General features: G+C 27.2%; 1 protein-coding gene and 1 pseudogene across 1 annotated transcript; one reads left to right on the top strand and one right to left on the bottom strand.

Moving 5' to 3' along the window:
• Nucleotides 1-1,917: 1,917 nt before the first annotated feature.
• Nucleotides 1,918-7,386, bottom strand: LOC149060287 (glucose dehydrogenase [FAD, quinone]-like). The gene is made up of 6 exons (XM_089215842.1): nucleotides 7,092-7,386; nucleotides 5,048-5,344; nucleotides 4,712-4,882; nucleotides 3,191-3,909; nucleotides 2,752-3,042; nucleotides 1,918-2,629 (listed from the first exon to the last, which is right to left on the bottom strand). Exons 2-6 carry the CDS (start codon nucleotides 5,235-5,237, stop codon nucleotides 2,096-2,098), a joined length of 1,905 nt encoding a protein of 634 aa, XP_089071968.1. The 5' UTR covers nucleotides 5,238-5,344; nucleotides 7,092-7,386; the 3' UTR covers nucleotides 1,918-2,095.
• Nucleotides 7,387-10,845: 3,459 nt separating this feature from the next.
• Nucleotides 10,846-13,996, top strand: LOC149060286 (uncharacterized; annotated as a pseudogene).
• The last annotated feature ends 12,412 nt before the right edge of the window (nucleotides 13,997-26,408 follow it).

The raw sequence follows: 26,408 nt of genomic DNA, 5'->3' as shown, positions 1-26,408 counted from the left end.
AATAGAATAGTTGAGTTTAAAAAGTATTTTTTAAAGTTGCTATTAATTTTTTATTTGCTTTCTTTTTTTGATTTTCAATTACTCTAACTAAAAGTGTTTAGCCCCCCCCCCCCCCCACACACACACACACATAACGAAATTCTGATTATGCCTCTGAATCCAAACTTAGTTAAAAAATAAGACGATATAATATGATTTTTGTAGGTCCCGATTGCTAAGATAGTTTTAATTTTTGTTACTCGCAAATCGTTTCGCCCGTTAGAATATCAGATAGGCAACTTAAAATACACAGCATGTTCAACGTGACATAATATCATAGTATATTTTACATAATATTGGGATTCTACCTGAACAAACTGCTTATTAGATCAACTTCAAATAATAACTGACGATAACTGATATTCTCTATAATAACCATAACAATTGGCTAACACCCAGAGTATATAATTACCTATATAAATTATAAACGAAAAAAAGTGGATAAGTGGATGTAACTGTGCTCTACAGTAAGTAACAAGTGGGTTGGTTACTGTAACATAGATTTATATTCTATGTTATGATATGAAATTAACTACTTAGGTACGTAAAATCGGGTTATACATTTTTAATCCTTAGCTACCTATATAATTTGAACATTTTATAAATTTTTAACAACTAAAAGTAGACAAACTTATGAAAGATCATTTATTAAATTTTAAAATTTTAGATTTAGAAAGAAAATTTTTTATGAATTTCTAACTCAAAATAATTTTGCATTTTCGTGATTTTTACGTATTTGGTAAAAATTTCATTGTAATTTGGATAGATCTAAATGCTGGAAAATTAAATACATTTTTCCTCATTAGTTTTTAATTTTTATTACAGTCATTCAAAAATATTAAAAATACGTCAAAGATGTGCAAAATTTTTTTTATTAGCATATTTTGAAGCTCAAATTTATAAAAATTACCAAATAATTAGTAGGTAGGTAGTTTTAAAAATGTACAAACTATTCAAACCTTATGTATATATGGCTAATAGTTTAATGTTATTGTTACCTATTTCAAAATTCAATTTGTGAATGTTTAAAACTTTTAACATATTTTATTATATTTTACACACACAATGACTTTTAAAATGCAATATTTTCGGAAAATATTAAATTAATCTATCACACAGTAATAATGGTAAAGGATAATTAAATATATGTAGTAAAAAATTATCAAAAATTACCGAAAAGTTTTAATAACATAAAAACAGTATAAAATGTAAAAAAAATGTGCAAAAAATTTCCATATATGTTACAATTACCTAAAATACAAAGATAGGTATTAGAAATTATTGTTTGTATACTAGCAAATAAAAGATTAGATATTTTGTATTAAAATTTAAAATGTAAAAATATGATTTAAAATCGTGTACATGAATTTCGAAATCACAAATCCACTACTGGCAATATTTTCATTTACAACTTATACAATGATCATAAATATCATAGTCGAACAATATTTTAAAATTTTTTTTTGCAATTAAAACCCTAATAACCTTATACAGATCCTTGACATTACCACTAAATATTTCTTTTATCATCATTTATCATACAACAAATAATTTTCAAAGTATTTTGTCTCTTTTAAGATACCTATTTATAATCATTAATTATTTTAGATTTTTATTTAATTATTATCGATAAATATATAATGTTTCATCTTCAAATAGCGTTTAATACAAGCTATTAATTTTTAGTTACAATCAATTTTGATTTTGATATATTTTATATTTATGTTAGACTCTATCTTATCATAATATATTAAATATTAAATTTAACTTTTTACCGCCAAAACAACTACACAACCATTGCGCATAAAAAAGTATATATATTATTTTAATCATTATAATGTTTGTATAATATCTAATTTTTACAAAAAAAAATCCATAATTACTTACATATTAAGCTCACAGAATATTTATAACATAAATTATAATCAAAGTAAAATTATTTTTAATAAAAATAAGAGAAAAAAGTCGTAATAATATCAAAATGATTTCAGTTCAATATTTTATTTCTGGCAACATAGAATTAAAATCGATAAAAAAAATTGTTAAAAAATCATTTTTAAGATAATACTATCGCACGTGATGTGATCATATTATTATAGTAACGGAATTTCTCTTCACGCCATCTGGCTTTTATCATGTCTGCGGCCTTCTCAGCAATCATTATGACTGGTGCGTTGGTGTTGGCAGCGACCAGCGTGGGCATGATGGAAGCGTCCACCACCCGAAGTCCATGGACGCCGTATACCTGCAGCTGTGGGTCTACCACGGCGGTCTTGTCCCCTTCGGGACCCATCTTGGCGGTACCCACCGGGTGGTTTGTGGACACGGTGTAATGCCGGACCATACATTCCCAGTAGGCGTCCGTGTACCTCGACACAGTCTGACAACTGGGGAACGGTACGTCATGCAGACGGCTATCGTACCGGCGAAGAGATTCGGTCTGGGCCATGGCCTCCACAAACTTGATGCCCCTAACCAACGTATCCACGTCCTCTCTGGCCGTCAGATAGTTGGGTATGATCAAGGGGTGCTCGAACGGGTCGGTGCTCTTCAACAGAATTTCTCCCCGGCTCTTGGGCCTCAACAATATCTGCAGATAAACAATACCATGAAATGTTGATTATCACCAAAGGGAATTGTTAGGGATAAAGAGTGGGTTAGGGGAACAGTGTCATGAATTTTTCATATTTTTTTGAGACATATTTTACTCACAGTTATAGCGGACCAAACGTCTTTATCGAGAATAGATTTATACATTGATTTGTAAAACGTTTCTTTTAGCCCGTGGGATTTCCACGTTTTGAATCCACTAATACCAGAAATGGTGGAACGAGACACGAAGTTCAACCCGATGTCTGGTTCCTCTTCTGATAGATTGCCACATTTTGAATTAATAAACGCCATTGCTTCTACACCACCCATGACCGTTAGTGGCCCATTGCTCTCCGACGCATACCTAAATGCCGAATCGATACTTTCCGTAGTCTCATTCATTAGCGACACCTATACAACAAATTAAAAATCATTATATTGATAAATTATAATTGAATACAGTGAGTCTGTATAGTCACCGTTATTAAAATATTTTTATCAGGTAAAAATAAAATCATTTATGCTATTTTTAATTTATATAGTATTTACATAGTATCACCTTTTTGTTAATCAAAAATGTCAGACCCCCAAATCCGATGTGGTCTTGTAGATTTTTTCCGACGTCTAAACTGGATATAATGGGTATACCCATTACTTTCAGATGACTTTCAGGTCCTATGCCTGAGAGCATAAGTAGCTGCGGAGAATTTATTGGGCCCGCTGACAGCAACACTTCTTTGTCCGCCCGAACATAATACTTTATGTTATTTTTTACCATTTCAACACCGGTAACAATTTTCATTTCCGGGTCAATTCTAATGCGTGTGACAGTCGTGTTGAGGGTCACGTGCAGATTTTTTCGCAGACTGGCTGGTTTCAAGAATGCTTTTGCCGTACTGCACCTAGAACCATTTCTGATGGTTCCTTGAGGTATCATAAAACCCGTTTGACGTTGGCCATTAATGTCGCGTACATCGTATCCCATTTCTTGTCCAGCCGAGATGAACGCTTCGGCTAATGGCGTTTTATACGGCGCTTCCGACACCGTCAGATATCCACCAGCCGAATGGTACTGGGTACGCACTAAGGACGAGTTTTGGTTGTCCTCCGATTTTTTAAAATAGTGGATTACGTCATTGTAGCCCCAACCGGAATTACCTTGTTTCAACCAGTTTTCATAGTCAATTGAATTCCCGCGTGCATACAACATATTGTTTAATACGCTGGACCCACCTAGAACTTTACCTCGAGACCAATTACACCTTTGATCATTCATAGCTGAAAATGCAATAAAATATAATATTAAAATTATACTAGTTATACATATACATTTTGTAATGGGTATTCGTCAATAAAGGTTATTGGATGGTACTTTTGTAAACCCGAAAAAATATCACGATAGAAAAATAAAAATCCAAATATTTTTGTATTATAGGAATATTATGTTTATTGGAATTTTTAACATACTTAGTACAATGAAGGATATCTTGTAGAAAAATGTAGGTTATGTGCAATGTCTATTTATTATTTAATGTAAAGTTAAAATTTGATAAATTTTTGAAAAAAAGACATGTTTTTTTTTTTAACATAATATGTTTTCAGACTAAATACAGATTATGTTTTTATTTTCTAACTCTAACCGATTTTGCGTAACATCTGCGTTTTAATATGAAATTATTAACAAAAATATATTAATGATTCATCGATTTTGTTTTTAGTGGAAAAATATTGAGTACTGTGTAATGGTTTTTTTTAATCATAGCCATAATAACCTAAATAAGTGTTATAAAACTTACTACCTGAATTGCTTTTGGTATATTTCATATCTTAGGAAATTAACATTGTATATGTACCTACTGGAAAACTTAAAAATTGTAACATTTGTGTAATTTTTAAGCTACAGAAGAACTTCACAAAACTTTTACATCAGAAGAGTACAACATTTAAATAGCACTACTACATCATTAACAAATCAAAATATAGTATTAATTTTAGAAATTCAGAATATCTACACTTGTGCATCTATATTTATTTATTGTCGGTATGTAATTACTATGTTATAAATGTAAGCATTACTCACCCAAACACGCTGTTTTTTGAGGTTCAGTTTTATATTTCCAATCAATCTCGGATAGTTGCTGATTGGCAGCCAACAAAGGCACGTCTGTTAGTATCGTTTCATAACCACCAGCTTCTATTAGTAGTACACTCCAATCTTCAATTTCGGTTAATCTATTCGCCATCACAGCACCTGGGTAATTATTGTTGTTGTATTTTATCGTTATCATATTTTATATAGGTATTTAAAATTGAAGAAATTATCAATGATAAAAAAAAAAATTACGAAAGTACAACTTGTGTATTATATTATATTATAATTTTATAAGATAATACAAATATACTGTATTATTTGTACCTGCCGATCCACCGCCGACTATAATGAAATCGTAATGCGCAAGTATCATATCTCCAGGCAGGTCTGTGATGATCTCTTCTGGCTCAGTATCTGTTATATCTCTACGGAAGTAAATATAAGTTGCATACAACATGGACAGAAAGACTATTTTCGATGTTGATTTTGAATATCTGATAGCGGAAACCTCCATTTTCTTCTTCTTATTTTAACACAACTTATACAGAGGAATAGCACTCCTCTTGTCTCAATCGATAATTGATTATGTTTGCACACTACTTTATTGATATGGCTTCACTTCTATAAATGATCCAAGGACATATTAAAATATGCTAAATTAAATTATCATGTTACATGATATCTTCAGAATATATACTTTCACCCTTAAGGATTCACAGCTACATGGCCATATGTCGTGACGTGTGAGGGCGTAGTAACTAGTTTAAAAATTGAGTTGGACCTAGTCGATTCTTGGTATACTCGTTTACAACTTGGTAATTAGATGATGAACAAAAACTAACGTCCACGCGATGGAATAATACAATACTAATAATACAAGTATTTGTGGGAAAAAATACGTATACCGACCATATATTTAGCTAGAATACGATTTCTGAAAGAAGTCTGGGCATGCCTATGGTTGTACGATTTTAACATTTAACAATATGTATTGTTATAAAATACTTGCATGACCACTATAATAGCAGGTAAATTCAATAACGATAACATATGGTCCAGCACCGAAAATTCTCGAACCGACCATTTATATTTTACTATTGTTGTAGATTTCGTGGAATCCGTAATCCTCAAATAAATAAACACATCACGGTCTTTAGATTTTCTACGTATTGATAAATAAAAAAGGAAGTGTAAATAATGTATTTTTTACCTGCAACATCGAATAGTGGATTCAGACGCCAACTATGTCTGGACCGTAAGTAACCAAGACACCGCAGGGAAACCATATAAATATTTTTTAAAGTAAAATGTCGCATTTAATTTTAGTTATTGAATTAAAATAAATCGTATCCTGTCTTTTAGGTATTTACTATATGGACAGTTGTTGGCGTAGCTAGAGGGAGGGGGTTACATACATTCTCGACTACGGCACTGCAGGATTATTGTTAATGTTATGGTACCTATAAAATATAATATGTAGCAAAGGAACGCGATATTAAAGGTTATGATATAATATATAGGACTCAGTTTTATGTTTTATTTGTTTCCTCATAACACTTCTAGCAGAATAATGATAATTTTTTTTATTATTATTATTAAATATTTAATCTTGTTTGTACTTTTCCTATATAAAAACAAAAAATTATTCATGTAACGGGTAGGGCATTCGCTCCCATCGTCACCACTCAAATACAGCACTATGATGAGGTCTAAAAAGGAACCGACGCAAAACAATAATATTGTACCTCAAGGTTAAAGTAACGATAAGTTGACGTGTCAACAAAATGTAATTTAAAATGTTTTGTGTCATCAGTTTGGAGTCTTAGGGATGAACTACAACCTACAAATTAAAACGTTTAAGCTGTATATAGGCAGTAGCTAGAACATAGCTCACAATACATGTTACAAAAATATAAGTGATACGATAAAGTTGAATAGGTAATGCATGTGGGGTGGATATTCGCAGAAAAAAAAAATGTAAAATCGACGCCAATTGAATATTTTGAAATTGCCATATGAAATATTGAACAAACCAGAAATGAATCAAACGTTTTGAAGAACACCCGTGGTAATGAATCATTTGTTTATTTTTATTAAATGTATATAAGACATAAGAAAAATAGTATAATATTATGTATTTATATGGCAGGTGGGTTTGAGTTAAAATCTTAATAGAAAAATTGACTATAAACTACGAAGAAAATCCCTTAATCACCCTTGCAAGTAGGTAAATGCAAATCGATAATATCAATAATAAAAAAAATGTATGATAATATAAAATTAAAGATAATTTACGACATGTTAGACTGCTAAAAAAAATAATAATAATCACAAAATGTGTGTATGTAATATAGTATAATATACTCACAATTCATAGAGGTACAGCACTACAGCTACAGGTTATTGGTTGGATTCTGTGTGAATTGGCTGTAGGTATAGATGTTGCCGAGGTGAAAGATAGTTGTAAACAAAATGAGAATTGGAGATTCCTAAAATGTTATAACGGCTGCAATTGCCCACACGCGCTACCTGTGTCGTATTTACCAACTTCGTCCTTCAGGGAATGTATACCACTTCCACTAAAATTTGAAATGACCGTTTCCGCTAATCTACCTGGTATGGCAAACTTTATTATTATAATATATTCCATATTTTTGGAAATTCGTTTCATTTTCACATACTCAAGTACTTACATACAAAGTGTGGATTAAATTATCAGTATTAGAATTTATATAATATTATGTTGAAAATAATAATAATAATAATGATAACCATAATCAACCATTGTAAAAAAGTCACTATCTATAAAGGTACCTACATCATAATAAATAATGTATAATACTTTGTCATAGTTTTATATAATAATAATAATTATTAAGTCATACCAAAAAATTCATAATATTTCGTTTATTTATTTGACGTAAAATGCAACATGTTTAATAAAGTGATTTAATTTTTACTGTATATTATATCTATAGCAACATTATTTCCGCTAGGTCAAAAAGCTTGAATATTAAATGTAAGGTTCCTGATATTTTGATACAATAGCAATTTAAAAATATTAAAAATTCATAGGCACGATTTTTTTATAAGTATTTATTTGTATGGCTATAGATAGAAAATTTAAAACCAGGTTTTCACTTAAGTAGTTCATTATGTAACAAAAAAAGTATAAAAATGTATAAATACATTTTTTTGTATAGTTAATTAAAATTAAAATTTGTACGAAATTATACATATTAAATAATCAAGAATAACGATTTTAGTTATATTTTTGTTATTTAAAAATATTATTCTTAGGTAGGTATTTGAAAGTTTAAAAGTATAATCAGGGATTGTAACCGGACCGAAAATAACCGGTTGTAGAACCGGGAACCTTGTGTTAATTATTAACCGTAACTTAACCGAAACCATTATTTTCAAAGTTTAAAAAACCTAACCAAAACCCAAACCCTAATTTTTAAAGTTCAATTTTTTCGGTTTTTAAAGGTTTTTTTCGGTTATAACTTTTTTATTTTTAAGTAAATGTTTCAAAAAATTCATTAGGTCTTTATTATTCAATTAATATTTTATTCTTTCCCCAAGAATATTTTACATTATGTAATGGGAAATAAAAATCATTGCCAACAGTATACAATCTATAGTCTAATTATTAAATTATTAATAGATACTTTACTTTATTAATAATTTGATAATAATTGATTGTAGTTTGTACTTAATACTGTTTGTAGACTATATACTATATAGCTGAGCGATACCGAGTACTATCCAAAAATATTCAAACGAAATTATTGAGATTTAAAAATATTTTATAAATAGACGGTCTTATTTCCCCGTCATGGTTATAATATTATGACGTTATTACTAGGTATTATAGTTATTTGTTGTGACTACAAAAGATGAGATATTTAGAAGAGTTGATATGGGTATCGTGTAGGTACTACCCACCAGTGGCGTACGCAGGATTTTAGTTCGGTAAGGGTTTTCAATATATGTTGATCAGTGAATCGTGGGGGGCTTCGCCCCCCACACCCCCCACTATATAGCTAAACTAATAAATATAACCAACATTATATAACACATAATAATTCTTTCAAAATAAATTCCTATTTATGTATTTAATCATCTAAATTCTTAAAATGATATAAAACATTAGATAATAATTATTAATTAGTATTTATAAAATATTAAAATATTATATACTATAAACAAAATAATAAAATAAGTGAACAATATATTCATGAATTATATTTATTTATAATAAATTATAGATTCAGTCTTAAATTTAATCTACGATTAGAATATTCAACCAAGTGATTTAGAACCTCTTCAGGTAATACACTTATATCTGTATGGATGTTTAGTAACGCTAACCCATTTAATCGCGACTCACTTATTGTATTACGGAGATATGTTTTTAAGCGACGTAATGTAGAGAAAGATCTTTCTGCAGATGATGTAGTAATGGGCAATGTTACTAATATTTTTAACAATAAATAAATAGTTGGAAATAATATTTTATCACATGTAATAAGAGCATCTATAGGACTTTTTGGATTCATTTCATTTTGTTCCACAAATGTATATCATAATTTGAATTCTTCAGCAGTCATTAATTTACTTTTATTAATAAAAGATGAATACGTTTCATGAAGATCGATAAAACTTTTTTCTTGTTCTTTTGATGGGTTTTTTGTTTTAGGAATCAAACAGGAAAAGTTTTTTAGAATAGTATTATGTGATGCGAGTCTTTCACGAAGCTGGAGCAAAAATGTGTCGAGAAATGGTATAAAAATTGACCGTAAAAAATGCTGCTCAACATTTTCAGCTGGAACATTATTCCTAGTTTTTTGGCGATTAATTTAATTTTTAATTGATTATTATTCGTACTACCACTTTATTTTGTGCTACCACTACTACCTAGTACCTACGATAAAATTAGTGATAAGTGATAACACTATTTAGAACCGTTCTAAATAGAACGTTTCATAACGTCCCGCACATCAGATGAAAACATCAATAACACTGCAGCTATGCTTTCTCGATTTTATACTACAGTGATAATTTCGAGTCGGCTAGTTGTTTATTAAAGACATGATTAAAGATTAAAGACCATAGTCTATAGATAATAGACATATTATTTAAGTGCTTGACAAATAAATAAATTTTAAGATGAGAAAGAAATTTCGGGAGGGGGGGGGGGTTAAAACCCTATAACCCTACCCCTGCATACGCCACTGCTACCCACTAGGCCATTAGGGTATTCTTGATTGCGTATTAGCTTCGACTGTATGTTATTTGTTTCCACGTTATTAAATATAATAATTTATTGCAATTCGTAGTATTCTGAGACTGGTGACAACGGTCAATAATACAGTGTGGTCACGTAAATGTTACAATATTATTATAATAATTTATTTTGTATTTTGATAATTATATTTATGATTTTATTATTTTAAAATATATATTATAATATGTTTATTGCGCGTGTGTGTGAGGCGAACCGATGACGGGAAATAGTGTTCTATTTATATTTTCATCAATTATTATAGTATTATACATTTATACCATATTTAATAAGGTTACCAGACGTCCTCTTTTCCCCGGACATGTCCTCTTTTTAAGCTTAAATAAAAATGTTGGGGGTTTTTTTTCAATATTGGAAAATGTCAGGGTTTTTCATGAAATGTGAATTTTCTTAATAATCACCTCGATATCAGTAAATAGGTATTATAATAGGTTATATAATTGTCTTATTCTGTGTTAGTACTTATTTATTTCTAAATCACGAAGAAATTCTATAGTATTTAATTTATTTTCTTAAGTCTAAATATCAACTAATAAATGTGTACAATTAAATATAATTTATACCTAATGATATATATTATGTATATCATATTATTATTACAGTAGGTGTATAGGTACATTACCTATAAATAAAATAAAATGTACTTATTAATAATCTTCATGATCTTGAAAAAAATGTCCTCTTTTATTGTCAACCATAAATGGTAACCTTAACCATATACCACCGTCGGCCGTCGAGTCAGTCTCTAGTCTCTACCTCACTGCGAAAGCTATACTCGATACTCTGAATACTCGGCCATAATATTAAAATAATTATGGCTCGCCATAAACAAAATGCTGTGTATGGTTATTTCACGTATGACGAATAATTGAAAAAATCAAAGTGTAAAAGTTGTGGATCAACATTGGCTGTAAGTATCCATTAAATAATTTAAATTCTAAATTATTACATTTATACATAATACATAGAATAATGGTTAAAATTTGCTTGTAGAAATCTTAATGCATTGTCAGTAAATTGTGAAACTATTTATAAGTTTAAGTTCATTATGCATATACCTATAATTTATAATTTTAAAACTTCAAAAGTGAATATTTGTGTAATAGGAATACAATTATTTTTGTTATCATATAAAAATAAAATTGTTAGTTGTGGGAATTAATTATTAATTAAGAAAATTGGAGTATAGATGAGTCAGAAAATTAAATAGGTACATTTATATCACTATACATGGAAACTAATTTCACTATTGACCTAGAATAATGTGTAATAAATAATAATTATTTATTTTAGTAACTACCTATCTCTACTCTTTTTTTTTATTCGTTACTTTTCATGTTCTAATAATATAGAATATTACACTCAAATATCAATGATCTAAGTTGCACATTACTTTTATAGGGTAAGCATGGGACGAATCTTATAAGACATCTAAGTAATCATATAGAATTATATCATGAAATGCAATTGAAAAATATAGAAAAAAAGAAGTCATCAGCTACTAAAAAAATGTCTATTTTAGAAGCACATGAAAACTGTTTCAGTTAACTCCTGATATTAAAGTTAAAATAGACATGAAAACCATAGTCAATGCTTGCGTAGAATTGATAACTGTAAATGGTCGTCCATATACTATGTTAAATGATACAGGATTCAGAAAAATAATTGATCCTGTTTTGAAAGGAATAAATAAAAATTTTTGTATAAACTCAAATTCTATAAAGTAAGTATTTTTGTCAGAATTTCCTAAGTATATTTAAAATTTATTTATATTATAATTATTATTTCTAGAAAATATGTATGTAAAGAATCAATATCCATAAAAAAAGAAATAAATATCGAAGTTCAATCAAAAGCCAAACTTGTTTCTTTGAAACTTGACGCTGTTACACGGCTTAACAGATCATTTTTAGGGATTAACATACAATATATTATTGATGACTATATTAAGCTTAAGACTCTTGCCTTAATCGAACTAACTGAATCACATACAGGTTCCATGTCCTATAATTTAATAATTAATGTTTCAGTATACACATTACACATTTATAATTCATAATTTATATTTTTTTATTTTTAGGTGTATACTTAAAAGACACAATTTTAAATGTTTTGAGGATGTACAAAATTGAAACAGATCAAGTTTACACTATAACCTCTGATAACGGAGCTAATATGCTGAAGGCTGTCAATTTAATTGAAAAAGAAATTTTATAATTGCAGCAGCACGACTTAGATTATGAATCAGAAAATGTAGTTAATATGGTTGAATTAGATTCTTCAGATAATGACAGCACTAATAGCAGGTAATAAAAAATATTTATAATATTCATCTTGATTTATTTTTATCTGAAATTTTTTTTAACAGTGAAACAGACCACACCAATAGCATGGTTAATCTTGATGAAGAACAAATTATTGATCTACTTGAGGAAAATCCTGATAGTAATGCCACCGATAAAGATTATGAAAAGACTGAAAATATATTATCAGATATCCAATCATTTCAAAGTTTTGGTGATTCTTCAATATTTACTGGTAAGTTTTATTTATTTTAATTTTAATTTTTAGGCATCTATTAAAAATTAACATAACAATATTCTACGTTCACAATTGAAATATGTTAAAATAGGTATACGCTGTGTTGCTCATTCGTTACAATTGGCAGTAATTGACAGCTTAAAGGATCCTGGCATTGAAAAATTACTTAACAAAGTCCGTGTTTTGGTAAGAAAGCTCCGTACCCAAACCTACATCTATTTGTTAAAGAAGGAAAATTTGAAGTCTCCTATTCTTGATTGTCTCACACGCTGGCATTCTACCTTCGACATGTTGGAAAGAATAAACCATTTAAAAGAATTTATTCAAAACATGGCATACAATGATTCTTTATTTAAAAAAGTATGCTTGAATAATATGGAATGGAAACAAATCGATATTATTTCCCAAGCACTTTTACCTGCAAAAATATGTACCAAAAAATTACAGAATGAGCAATTAACAATGTCAGATTTCTACGGAGCATGGATTTTATGTAAAATTGAAACTGAATCAATAAATAGTTCATTTTCCAAAGTAATACTAGGGTGCTTGAAAAACAGAGAGAAATATATTATGAAGAATAAAGTTTTATTATCAGCAATCTTTCTGGATCCTCGTTATAAAATAATACTTACCGACGACCAATGTAAAGATGCTATTAATCATTTGATTGAAATTTGGCTCCATTTAAAAAAATTAATGAAAAGAGTATTGATTTAACTAGTATAAATTTAGTAAATCAAGAAGCTGATAATGATGTTATAAATGGGCTTGAGAATTTTCTTAAAAAAAAAAAGAAGTAAACATTGAAAATTCAAATCTATCCAACAGTTCTCAAACATCAGTAGTTCGTACTAAAATTGAAACAATTTTGAAAACTTATTATATCAGTCAAAGCAGATTGAATCACAAAATCAATATTTTAAAGTTTTGGAATTCAATGGAGACAACATACCCAGAAATTTATACATTAGCCAAAATAGTATTCGCTGTTCCATCAACACAAGTTAGCGTTGAGCGTTTATTTTCGGGATTAAAATTTATTTTGTCCCCGTATAGAAGCAACATCAATTCTAAAAATTTAGAAGATCAGTTGTTAGTGCGTACAAACAGATTGTTTGAAAAAAAAAAAATGTATAATCAAGTAAATATTAATCATTTTAATAATTAGAAATGTTTTAAAACTAATTTGTATATATTATCATTAAATATTAAACTATAAGTATACATTCCAACTATCATTGATAATAAATATTTATTTATAATCAATGTAGCTATATATATTGTGCTAATTTTTTTTTTTTTGTACTATTTTAGCACTGAGAAAGATGAAACTTCTGCCACTATGAGTCAAGGGGAAGGGAGTCATACTGAAACATCTGGAACTACTAACCCATCTTCAAAACGCAAAAAAAAATAGTATGGTTACATAATAATAATATGTACATTATTTATATAAAAATTATTATTATATTGTTAAAATATATAAGAAAGTCTATAAAATATGTATTATATTTTATTAATTTTTAAGTCTCAACCTAAATCATAATAGACTCTTAGGCCTTGGAACTGTTATTTGAGAATTTATTATAATACTCATAAGTATTAATATTAAACCAAAATGAGTGCTACGCCTACCTTCCAATTTAGAATCTTTACCCTCAATAATCGTCATCAATCATCTGAAAGGTTTTTGGTAATATTAGTTTTTGTATTGAGTCGTGGTGATATTTTAATTGTCTCTGTCGTCAACAGTCAACCCATTAATGAAGTTTACAACAATAATTGTTAATTAAGTTGAAATGAAAATACTAAAGCATAAGTTTGTTAGTTGTAATTTTAAGTTGGAATATATGTTACCATACGGTTTTAGATTTTTAAAAGAGCTGTCTATCCCTAGACTTGGTTGAAAGGTACCAGGTTTATCTGTAGGTACCTATATATATATTTTGGTTGTATTAGTACAGTTCTATAATCGCATAAAATTAAAATTTTTTTTTTTTGTAACAGGTTAAAACCGGTTTAAACCACAACCGTAACCGCAACCACAATTTCATATTTTTGAAATTTATAATAAAAACCGAAACCTTAAAAATATTTTTTTGAAAAACTGAAACGAAACCGAAACCGAAAAAAACATAAAGGTTACAATCCCTGAGTATAATACTATCAGGTATATACCAAAATTATAATAAACAAATAATATGAATACAAATTACCAGCCAGAGTAGTAATAATAACATTATACTAATATACATATATTATAAATTATCCTGTAGGCCGACAAATCGTCTCCGCTCAGAATCGTTTATTGTATATAGGTACAAACGGTACAATGATATAATAACATTGAATTAAAATTTAAAATCCATTGCAGTAATCCACATGTAAATTTTTGTACATCAGATCGTCATTCACTTAATTTTTATTTAAGGTACTGAAAATGTAAAATTCAAAATCAGATGTAAATATATTTATGAATTATAAATAATAAAACAAGTTAAGTATTCAAAAATTGATTAGAACAATAAAAATTGACTTAATTAGGATGCATTGCAAATTTACGGGTATTGGATATCGAGAATATCGTGTGGACAGTAGGCATCTTGTAGTGTAGGTACAACATAACTAAGATGCGGATAATATAAATAAATTGAACGTGTTGAATTAAACTTGAGTTAAGCTACTAGGAACCTACTTACATCATACATTTTAACGTTTTAATTTAATTTAATTATTAATTATTTTATAATGCATAATATATATGATATGTTGGATTTTGTATTATTTTATATTTTATATTTTACACTCTATGTATAAAAATCTTGAAGTAGGTACTACACTTGATACTTAGGTACTACTATTACATTTAAGAATTTAACAAATAGAAAAATAATTTTTCAGCATTATGTACCCATGTATGTGACTCATTTCACTCAAACTCGATGGTGTTACTAGACTAAATAGAGCTTTTTTAGGTATGAATATGCAATGTATTGTTGATAATTGTATTAAGTTCAGGGCTTTAGGATTAGGAGAACTGACAGAATCCCAAACAAGTAAATTTCAAAACATTAAGTACCTAAAATATTATTGTGAGTTGTGTGGTTTTCTAAATTCTTTTACCTGATTAATTTCAGTTTATATTTTAATAGCCTGTAGGTACTTTACACTTTTACAGTTTAAGTGAAAATTATTGTTGAACAGGAAGGCAGGAATATATTTAAAAGAAACAATTTTTAATATTCTCAAAAAATTTAAAATTGAACAAAAACAACTGTACACAATCACTTCAGACAATGGTGCAAACACGTTAAAAGAAATGAATAAGACAACAGCATTGAATAATGAATTTAACAATGATAGTAGGTATTGAAAAAACAACTGATGTCAGTTCAGGATGTTCAAATTCTTCATCTTATAACAGTAGGTAGTGATAAGTAAGACAATTTTTTAATTCATAATAATACGTTTCATCTTTCATAGTTTCATACTATCATTATCATTATACCAAATTACCATTACCTTTATACTATAATGTAATACTACTATTATTTAAAAAAAAATATTGTGCATAGGTATATTTATTTTTTAGTGTATCCCAGTATTATAATATATTTAGGTCATAATTTTTGTAAAAAATATTGTATTCTTAAGTACCTATCTATTCTTAAATATCTTAAGTTAGATTTTATCTTCTACAAAGGTAATTTCAATAGGTACACCATTTATCAGTTCTTGCTAATTTGGATCTTTATTACCTACCTATCATGGTATTTTTCTGTGACAGTAAAATCAACTAAATAATATCGACTGGTATAAGGCAAAAGGGGCTAAGCGACATTTTGGGGCTAAGCGACATGGTGTATACTACGGGACAACCGACAGTTAAAGCAATCGAACGCACGAGCGCTAGTGTTCCTATGACAATTTAGTAATGAGATAATTGATTTTTATTTTTCGGTATTTTTTGGTTAAGCGACATTTATTGATAAAAGTGTAGGGGCCAAGCGCCTTTTTTAGGGTATAAGCACGGCTTAAGATAGAATGGTTGCACATCGGGCTATACTACGCAATATTAGAAGGCGGTATACGAGAGTTCTTATCTAACAAACGAAAAAGTGAACTACTACTAACGCTCTTGGTGGTTGTTAATTGGTACTACAGTATTAAAATATTCCCATTTCCCGCCATAATATTAAATTATTGCATTTTCAATAATAAATATAATATAATTGAGTTAATAAGTAACTCAATTATTATAATCACGATTCACTGATCTCATACTCTATCTATATAATAATTAAATGACAATGTTATGTTTATGTATTATCTTTTAAACGAAATCTCATCACTGTAGTCTGTGTTTGATAATTGGTTTTGTGAATATTCAATTACGTTTATTGCCTTTTTGGTCATTATGCCTAATTATTGTGCAATTCACGAGTCACATTGTGCGTCCAAAACTCTTTTTGGCGTTCCTAAAGAGGACGAAATAAAAAAACTTTAGGAGGATGCTCTAGGTATTAAATTTAAAAAAAGTTTTAGAGTGTGCGCCTCACATTTTAAAGAATGGGATATTATTAGCACATGGGAGTCTGGTGAAGGACTTAATAAGTACACCATAAGTTTACTTCTTTATTGAGCTACATACAATAAGAATTTGTTGTATTATGAATGATATGATATTATTCAATACACTATGTACCTATGTGTTAAAATATGTTGTAGTCTGTAGGTATTATTTTAATTTATAGATATGCTTAAAAAAATACAAATTAAGAAAGGGAGCAATTCCATTAAAATTGTGTGAACCAGAAACTTCAGAACCCGCAGTGGACCCAGTGGATATTGGAGTAAATAGCAATTAAAATTTGCTGATAGATATTATATCTTTTACTAATAGTATAGAGGCTATTACACACATTGCTATTTACCAAATAGTAAATTTTAAATTAGTGTTTATTTGTTTTGGGATATAAAGTTTTATTACATATGTGAAGCCACTATAAGCACCTTATTATTTTTGATGAAATAATTTTTCATTTTATAATTTGATGAGTTTGAAACTTTAAAGGATTATCGGATTATCCATAAAATTTGTAAATTACTAATTAGTACTTTTTGAATACCACAATATAAAATAAGAATAGAATTTTGATGATGTATATGTAAGCAACTAGATAGCGGTGTAACGTAACTTTTAACAGATTTCTGATAAGAACAATTGGTGATCACAAAATAATGACTCGTTGTGCAACCATTCTATCTTAAGCCGTGGGTATAAGCGACACTAATGAAAATTGTTATCACCAAGCGACAAACACGTGGTGCTTGGACCCCTCTATTATCGCTTATCACCTTTTATAATATTGATATTAATATTATGAGATTTATCAAAATCAATCGCAGTGTATTGTGTAGTATTTTTGATTTACTCACTTTAAAGTTTAATTTATTCATTTGTCGTGGTTTTTTATGGTTCTACACTAAAGAATGAAACAACAACAGAAGGTAAACATAATATTTTATATTAATCATTAGTATTATTGAAGTTTAATGTTTTTATACCAGCACATTTTACATAGATTGTTAGGTACACGTTGTGACGTTTGTGACACATATCAATGGTTGTACACTGTAGTCGGTAGTTATTAATTAAAGTACACACTGTAACTATATTATGGCATTCAATACAAATATTTAATGCTTCCAAACAAACTTTATTATAAAACACAACTAGAAACTTATTTTATGCACTTATTATAACAATATTATTTCCAGTATAAAATTATAATAACAATATTATTATTATTATAGGGTACTAGCCAGTGTTATAAATGTATTTCTCTAATAGATACTGTTATGTACCTATTTGAAGAAGTGTTTTAAATAATTTATTGAAAAGTACTTATATTAAAATGCTTGTAAATATTTGTTTAAATATTTAGATTTATTATCAAATAATTAATAATTATTACCTAAGTATAATGATTTTCATAAATAATTTTGTAATTCTTTTACATAGCTTTAAACAAATACAGAAAAAAGGGATTTTTATAAATGTATTACATTAAATTAATTTGTATTAAATGTTAAAAGTTAAAACAACTTATTGATATAATATTTTCAGTGGCCAAATCCCTTTAGAATCTATCAATGCTCTTTTGTAATTGTATTTGCTGAAACTGTACCTACATAATATTATTGTTATGATTAAAAAAAAAAGAAAGGTATTTTAATTCAATATTTTACAACATTTTATCATCAGTCATATTATTATTATTTTGGGCTTTTCTTTTATCATAATAAAAAGCAAATTATACTGAAAAATTAAAAATATTTGTAAATAATTACTATGTTACAGTTTAAGAAAATAATTAGGTCAGAAATAATAAGTTGAACTATACAATATTATTATGTACCAGTTTTTATAAGTATGATTTTTTTTTAGAGCAAAGTGAAGCTGCAATATTATTTTATAAGTATGATTTTTTTTTAAAGCATAGTGAAGCTGCAATTTTATTTTATAAGTATGATTTTTTTTTAAAGCAAAGTGAAGCTGCAATTTTATTTTATAAGTATTTATTTTATTTGTTTAAGGTACTAGTATACATTTATTTTAAAATTTATTATTTGTTATTCAAAATTTTAAATATTTTTCCCATTAAAGACGTCATCTTCAATTACATTTTTTTTATACCTAATAATAACATTTATAACATTATGAGAAAAAAATACATCGCCGATTTGAAACAAAAGTAGGTATTAATTCAAAATAAAAATATTTTTACTTTTTAGCATAATATTTAAATAAGGGTACAAGCGCCCTTTATCATATATGAAAAAACAAAAAAATAAGAGCTAAGCGCCAAAAAATGGTAAATTTTAACAAAATCCATTGTGTATAAAAATTAACGAGACATTTCAGTATAACTAATATCAAGCCATCAAGGTAACATAAAATGAAATACAAATTTACATTAACCTCATTCCTGGAGCTTAATTAAACACCGAAGCCCCAACGCCAAAGTTGAGAACACATGAAAATTTTGTTTTTGCTCTCCTGAAAAGTTGTAAAAATGTCGCTTGGCCCCTTTTGCCTTATACCAGTCGATATATGTTTAGTAAAATTATAGGAAAATTTGTAATACATGTAAAATTTAAATATGTAATAAAGGTAATTTTTTACTATATTACCTTAATGGGAAAATTGTATTCTCTCTTTATTATTTCTGAAAAAATTGGGTAATTTTCAACTTTAAAACAATTATAACCTTATAAATATTTTTAATAAGACCTTACTACCTGATAGAATATGTCAATATCAAGTAGCTATAGAGAAAACTCGAAGCGTCGTTGTAGGAAAAATTTAAAGTGCGTGTGAATTTAAAATATTTTCGAAATAGCGTTCCGATAACGATTTATCATGAAACGATTTTAAATATTTGTTATTATTCAAAAAGTATAAGTTGTAGATATTTGAAAATTTTACCAGTTATTTACATTGGCATTTTCTTTACATGATTTGATTTTAAAAATATTTTGATTTTTTTTGAGGTATTTATAGACAACTGAAATTTTCAATTTTTCTGAACATTTTTTTTGAAGTGTTGATAAAATTTTTTTGGCTCTATCAAAATACTTGAAAGTTCCTCATAAGTTATTTATATAGTGATTAAAAAATTACAAAAATACATAGGCACGATTTTTTTTATAAGCATTTAAAGTTCAAATTTTGTCTAAATACGTAAATACGTAAATTGTTTTATTTATGTGAAAAATATATTTTATGTACCTACTTAAAATTTTAAAATACCTAAAACATAAAATTTGTTTGAAAATATATTATGTATAATAAACAATATAAGAAAATCAATTTGGCAGTCTTTATTTTATTTCACCATTTCTTCACCTAATTATAACCATTATACTTACAGTATCAGTGCTCAAATTAAAAAAATAATATGGTGATGCAATTAAGTAGAAAGTAATTATTGTTCCAATTTCACTTTAGGTTATAGTTTATAAAGAAAAATGGGAAAAACAATTAGAGGGGTGATGATAAAAAAAAATAAAAAAGAAGAGCCCTCACAATTTGAGCACTGTACCGTCTAAATATTTAGTAATTTATTGTAACAGAAATAAAATTAATATTACCACTGTCTGTTTTGTAGAGATAACAGATCTAAACAACAATATTAACTAAATTGCATTGTTGTATTAATTATAGAGTATGTACTTACAACAAATGAGTTCTGTAGTGGTAACAAAATGACTTGTAAACCACCAAGAACATTCATTGTTATTGTAACTAATACCAAACAATTTTAACTAACTGTTTTGTGACACCTATGACATATTATCCTGCATACCTACAAATTAATTTGTAATTACAACTTTTTAGTTTTGAAATTTGTGAGCAAACCTAAATTACGTATTGTATTTGAAACAAACTACTTTATATCCATGACAGTAATTAGTTAACAAAAATGAGTTTGTTACTCTAACTTAAGATATTGTTGTCCCTGAGCCAACCGGTAAGCATGGTTGTAACTACTGTATTTCAGTTGTCCTAACTGAATATTTTTTTCAGTGCGTAAAAATCACGAAAATTCGCAAATTATTATAAGCTAGAAATTCATAAAAAATTTTCTTTTTAAATCTAAGATTTTAAAATTTAATACAAGATTCCTTACAAATTTGTCAATCTTTATCACAAAATAAAATGTCCACCGTAAATTCAAATTAAATTTTTATTAGCATTTTAATTTCAAATATTGACAAAAATTTGTCAAAACCATGAATATTTGCAAATAATTTTGTAGTTCAAAATTCATAATATCGTTTGTATTTATATCTAAGGTTATAAAATTTAACGCTAAGTTTTCCATAAGTTTTGCTTCAAATAGCTATAGAGAAAATTTGAAGCGTCATTATAGGAAAAATGTTTTGAGCGTTTGAGTTTTAAATTTTTATGAAATCGCGTAATGATAACGATTTATCCTCAAACCAGGTATCCGTATATCTATGATAATATAAGGTATTATGAATTATGATAACTACATGATAACCACACTAATTGATTAACCATGCCATATACAAAATGCGTCTTAATTGAAGAATAAAATATTTGTTTCAAAATAGAATATAATATGACAATATTTAAATATAATATATCCTAGACTGACAAATCATCTCCGTTCAGAATCGTTTTTCGTATACAATGATACCTATCATTGCATTCAAATTTAATCCTATCCATTACAGACTTACAGTAACCAACTTGTAACCTACTGTATACAGTAGAGCGACATCCACGACTTACCCGCTTTTTATTTTGATTTTTTCTTGATTTTTTTGAAAACTGTAGGGAAAATGTTTACTTTTGACCTCTATAATGCACTCTTCAATTTTACATCGGAAACCACCCCCAATGTTTGAAATCGAAGCATTATTTCGACTAGTTATGCTGTACACAGACACAAAAACAAAAAAACACACATCATTGTAAAATCAATACATTCATCACTTCGTTCAGAATCTAAAACAAATGATTATAATAATTGTTTTATTAGGCATTTAAAAATGTATTAAAAACAATTACACATCGTACATTTAAAATGTTAAAAATTAACTTGACGATCGTTCGTTTGATAAAATAAAAAAATCATTAACTTACCCAGCTTCTTTATAAATAGCTTTTTCTAGTTTTATGTTAGAAGCTAATAAAAAAATATTTTAACTATAATAATTTATTGTTTTAATATAGGCGCATAAAATAATTGTATAATAAGTATAATTATTACACTTAAAAAGTTACAAATGAACTTGTCGATTTGAACTCCTAATTGACTAACCATCATCACTAGGTATAGAGATTCTTTTCCTCTCAAACTTTTATGTATAATTATTACAAATAACGGAAGTGAAGAGCAATATCATCGTAGTAGTGTTGTATGATAAATCACATTTAAATCCCTCGAGGTGAATAGGAATATTACAGTATGTAAAACGTAACTTATAAGTTATAAGTCATTTCACATCGAGTTGGAGTATTATTGGCGCGGAAAATATACAAAATCGTAATACCAATCGTTTCCTCGTTCTGAATCAAAATAATCACATAACATTTGTTATTATATATATATATATATATATATAGATCTTAAAATGGGATTTTTCGGTATAATAAATGAGTTTTCGTCATTTCAAATCTCAAGGGTAACAGGAAAAAGTTCGAGGTATCTAGTTCCTAGTTGTTGTGCATATTCGTATTTAGTTTTTTCAAAGTAAAATTGTTCCATTTAATGGTATGTTTTTATTCCAGCACTGAGCAAACCACATTTTGATTAAATTTTACCGATAGAAAATAAGGAGTCATCCTCATTTTTACATAATATTTAAACAATTAAAATTCAAAATTTTATCTTTTTGTATAATGATTTTGTATAAATATGGAATTTATTGGCGATTTAACATTATTTTTACAATCACTCTTTTCTACTAACTACCTTACCGTACAAATGTCTGTTCTTACTTTGAAAATATATCATTTGTGTATTCGAGGTAACGAAAAACGATTAATTTTACACCGAGTTATAAAAAACGTAAAGCTATTAAGTGTAATGGTAATTTCAAGGGGATTTAAATATTTGAATTTAGTTTGAGATGACAATAAATTTGAGGTTGCAACTTTTAACATGATAAGAATCTATTGTAGTGATATTTTACCAGTACTGCACTGTTATTTGAGTAAAAGTAACAAAATAATTTTTAACTAGGTTCTAACTGTACGAATTTACATACTTTCTCGAATTATCTGTATTTAATATCGAACACTAATTTGCAAATATTTGAATAATTCTTTTTAGTTTAGGTATGTACATATTCTATAAAAATTGAGAATATTATACATAATAACATGTTTTTTTTTACTGTGAATTATACTTAAATGATAATTAAATACTTAGACATACGCAGTTGAATATATTAAATTTTAGCTTAATGATATAATGTGAAATATAGGTATGCTATCCATAAAAAATAAACTTAAAACATGAAAATCGGTCCGGTTGATTATAAGACAAAAAAGTTATAAAAAATTTGAAAGTATTGAAAGCATATATGAATAATATATTTTTTATATATGCTTAAAATATTTTTTTGCCAAGTATTCGAATACGTATTTTAAATACATTTCAAAATAAGTACCTCTATCTGTACTTTAATACTTAAAAAAAAGTATCTTTCACATGTTTAGCAATATTGTATTATACCGTATAGAACCTTAAATTATGGGACATTGTACACTGGTTATAAGAGCATTTTAAAAACCATAATAATAGAAGAATTATTTTGAAATTAATTAATATTTAAGTCAGGTTATCAATCCAGCTGAAATAGTTACCTATTAGCGATCAGAAATAATTTTATTTCAAAATAATGTAATTTCACTTCAGTGTAAATTGTATCTTTAAAATATCAAATTAATATTCTAGTTATATTAACCATTTTATTTTACGTATGTTTTTTACACAACCTATAAAATAATTTTATACTATGTGTTTAATAGCACGTTGATACAATTTTATACCACATAGAGTATACCTATTATACAATCATCTAATATATAAATATTCAAAACTTCATTGTTCGAATAAACGAAAATTATATTACATTTTTACATTATTACTAAAAAGTGTCTATAACTTATCTTAGATTTTATAACTGTGGTTCTATTCAGAATAATTTAAAACAAGTCAATACTTAAAAAAAAAACCAAATTATGAACATTAAATAGAGGTTCTCAGTAGCCAAAAAAAAAAAAATAAATAGATAGTTGCCAAAATATAAATTTTATCAAATAATTATTTCTAAACTCTATAATATGGGAATATAGTTTGTTCCGGCGTTGTTTTAAAATGTGTTAGAAGCCGGGAATTTAGATCGCTCTTAGAGTGAACTTTCTCAATTTGTATAATATCTTGCAATATCATCTAAATGGAAAGTTAGAAAAATCAATATAATATATTTATTTACATTTTCCAGCGTAGCTCTTTGGTAGGAATGATATGATAGTTGTTAGTCTGTTGCAACACATTAATCTGATTTTATCGTATGATAAAAAAAAATCATTATTCAGCACGTGTGTGAATACCTAATGATTCATTTTTATTTTCCAGCTGAATAAATAAAACAATGCCCCGGGACAAGAGTTATTCGACCGTGCATTCTGGATGTTTTACACACTTAACATCGTCAAATACAATCAGCGTTATTTAACTATTGTATTTTTAACATTTTTTTTTTTTTTAAATCACCCTAGGGTATATTGGATATTTATAAATTGTATAATGCATAAAATTGTTTTCCGTATTGAAATAAAATACCTAATTATCTTATTTTTCTTGATTTTCAACGTAAAGCTAATTATAAAATACCTACGTGAAAAAGATAATATAATGTGTGGTTAATAATTAATAATATAATACATGCCTAGAACATTGTCAGAAGAGAATATCCGCGCGATTGGGTATTTTCTACCAAAATGATAGAACAACCTCGGTAATATTTTAAAATAGATTGAACAAAATACGCAAATTTCCAATATTTATGTAAATATCCAAAACCCAAAGATATTCATCATATGTTTAAATCAAATTAAAATTCACTAAATCATTCTATGTATAATATAGTTACGTCATCGAGCATAAATTATAAAAATTAATTAATATTTTTATCCTTGAAATAAAAATATTTCGTTTAGTTATCACCAGGGTTTAGAAAATCGAAACTATGGATTTAATGCATTAAAAAAAAATCTTAAACAGCACTCAAAATACCAAAATTCAAAATGTACCAAAGACCAAACACGAGTTTAAACTCTAAAAACTATAGGTAAGTGTTAATTATTTTTAATTAAATATGATATAATAATTAACTGTGTCGTGAGTACAGGTTTTGTAAAATATGAATTTACGAAAATTAAAAAAATAATTCATTTAATAGAAACCATTAAAAATATCGAAAAAATATATTAAAAATAATCCAATAAGGTCATAAAAATACCAAGGTAATAAATCAAAATGTAAAAATTGCAAAATCAATAGTTATATATATTGGTAACTAATTTATTCAAACTTTGAGTCCAAGTTTAATATACTGTTTTACAGTAAATAAACTAAAAATATTGCATATTTTGTAGTATATTTTCATTATTTCACCTATTTATTGAAGAATTATATTGTGGTTCTAATTTTACAATAAATACCTACAAAATATTTGTTATACATTTGCATACTAATGAATATATAGGTGCTTGTAATAATTTATATAATACTGATTTTTATACACTAAAAAATATCAAAGTATTTCATATAATGTGCAGTCAGGATTGTGAAAATATGCAAGGCAAAAATTTTTAATTACGAAGGGTGATATAATAAAAAAAAAATGTACAATTTTCATTTGATAATTGTTATTATAATAATTTCCTAAAGTAGTAAAATGATTTAGAATAAGTTAAACAATCTGTGATTAAGCAATTATCTATCCAACGAACCTAACTTTATTTAAATTACCGTAGAGAGCTAGAAAAATTAATTTTTTTATTTTCTACTTGACTGAACAGTCTTTAAATTTTCTCTGCGATATGCAATGAACATTGAAATTTGTTAAAATATGCACAAATGTGCATATAACCATTAAATATGCAATAATGTGCAACAAGAACTTGTCATAGACTTCAAATTATTATACAATACGTATAGATTACTGACAAAAATCGAAAAATGTGGCAATAAAATAATATTACACAGTTATTAGGTGCGTAGA

The sequence above is a fragment of the Diuraphis noxia genome, unplaced genomic scaffold, assembly GCF_037042655.1.
Source record: "Diuraphis noxia isolate RWA-SAM2 unplaced genomic scaffold, SU_Dnox_SAM2 contig0001, whole genome shotgun sequence".
NCBI classification, from domain to species: domain Eukaryota; kingdom Metazoa; phylum Arthropoda; class Insecta; order Hemiptera; family Aphididae; genus Diuraphis; species Diuraphis noxia.
The sequence above is the reverse complement of the archived record's forward strand: the minus strand, read 5'-3'. Positions and strand labels throughout refer to the sequence as shown.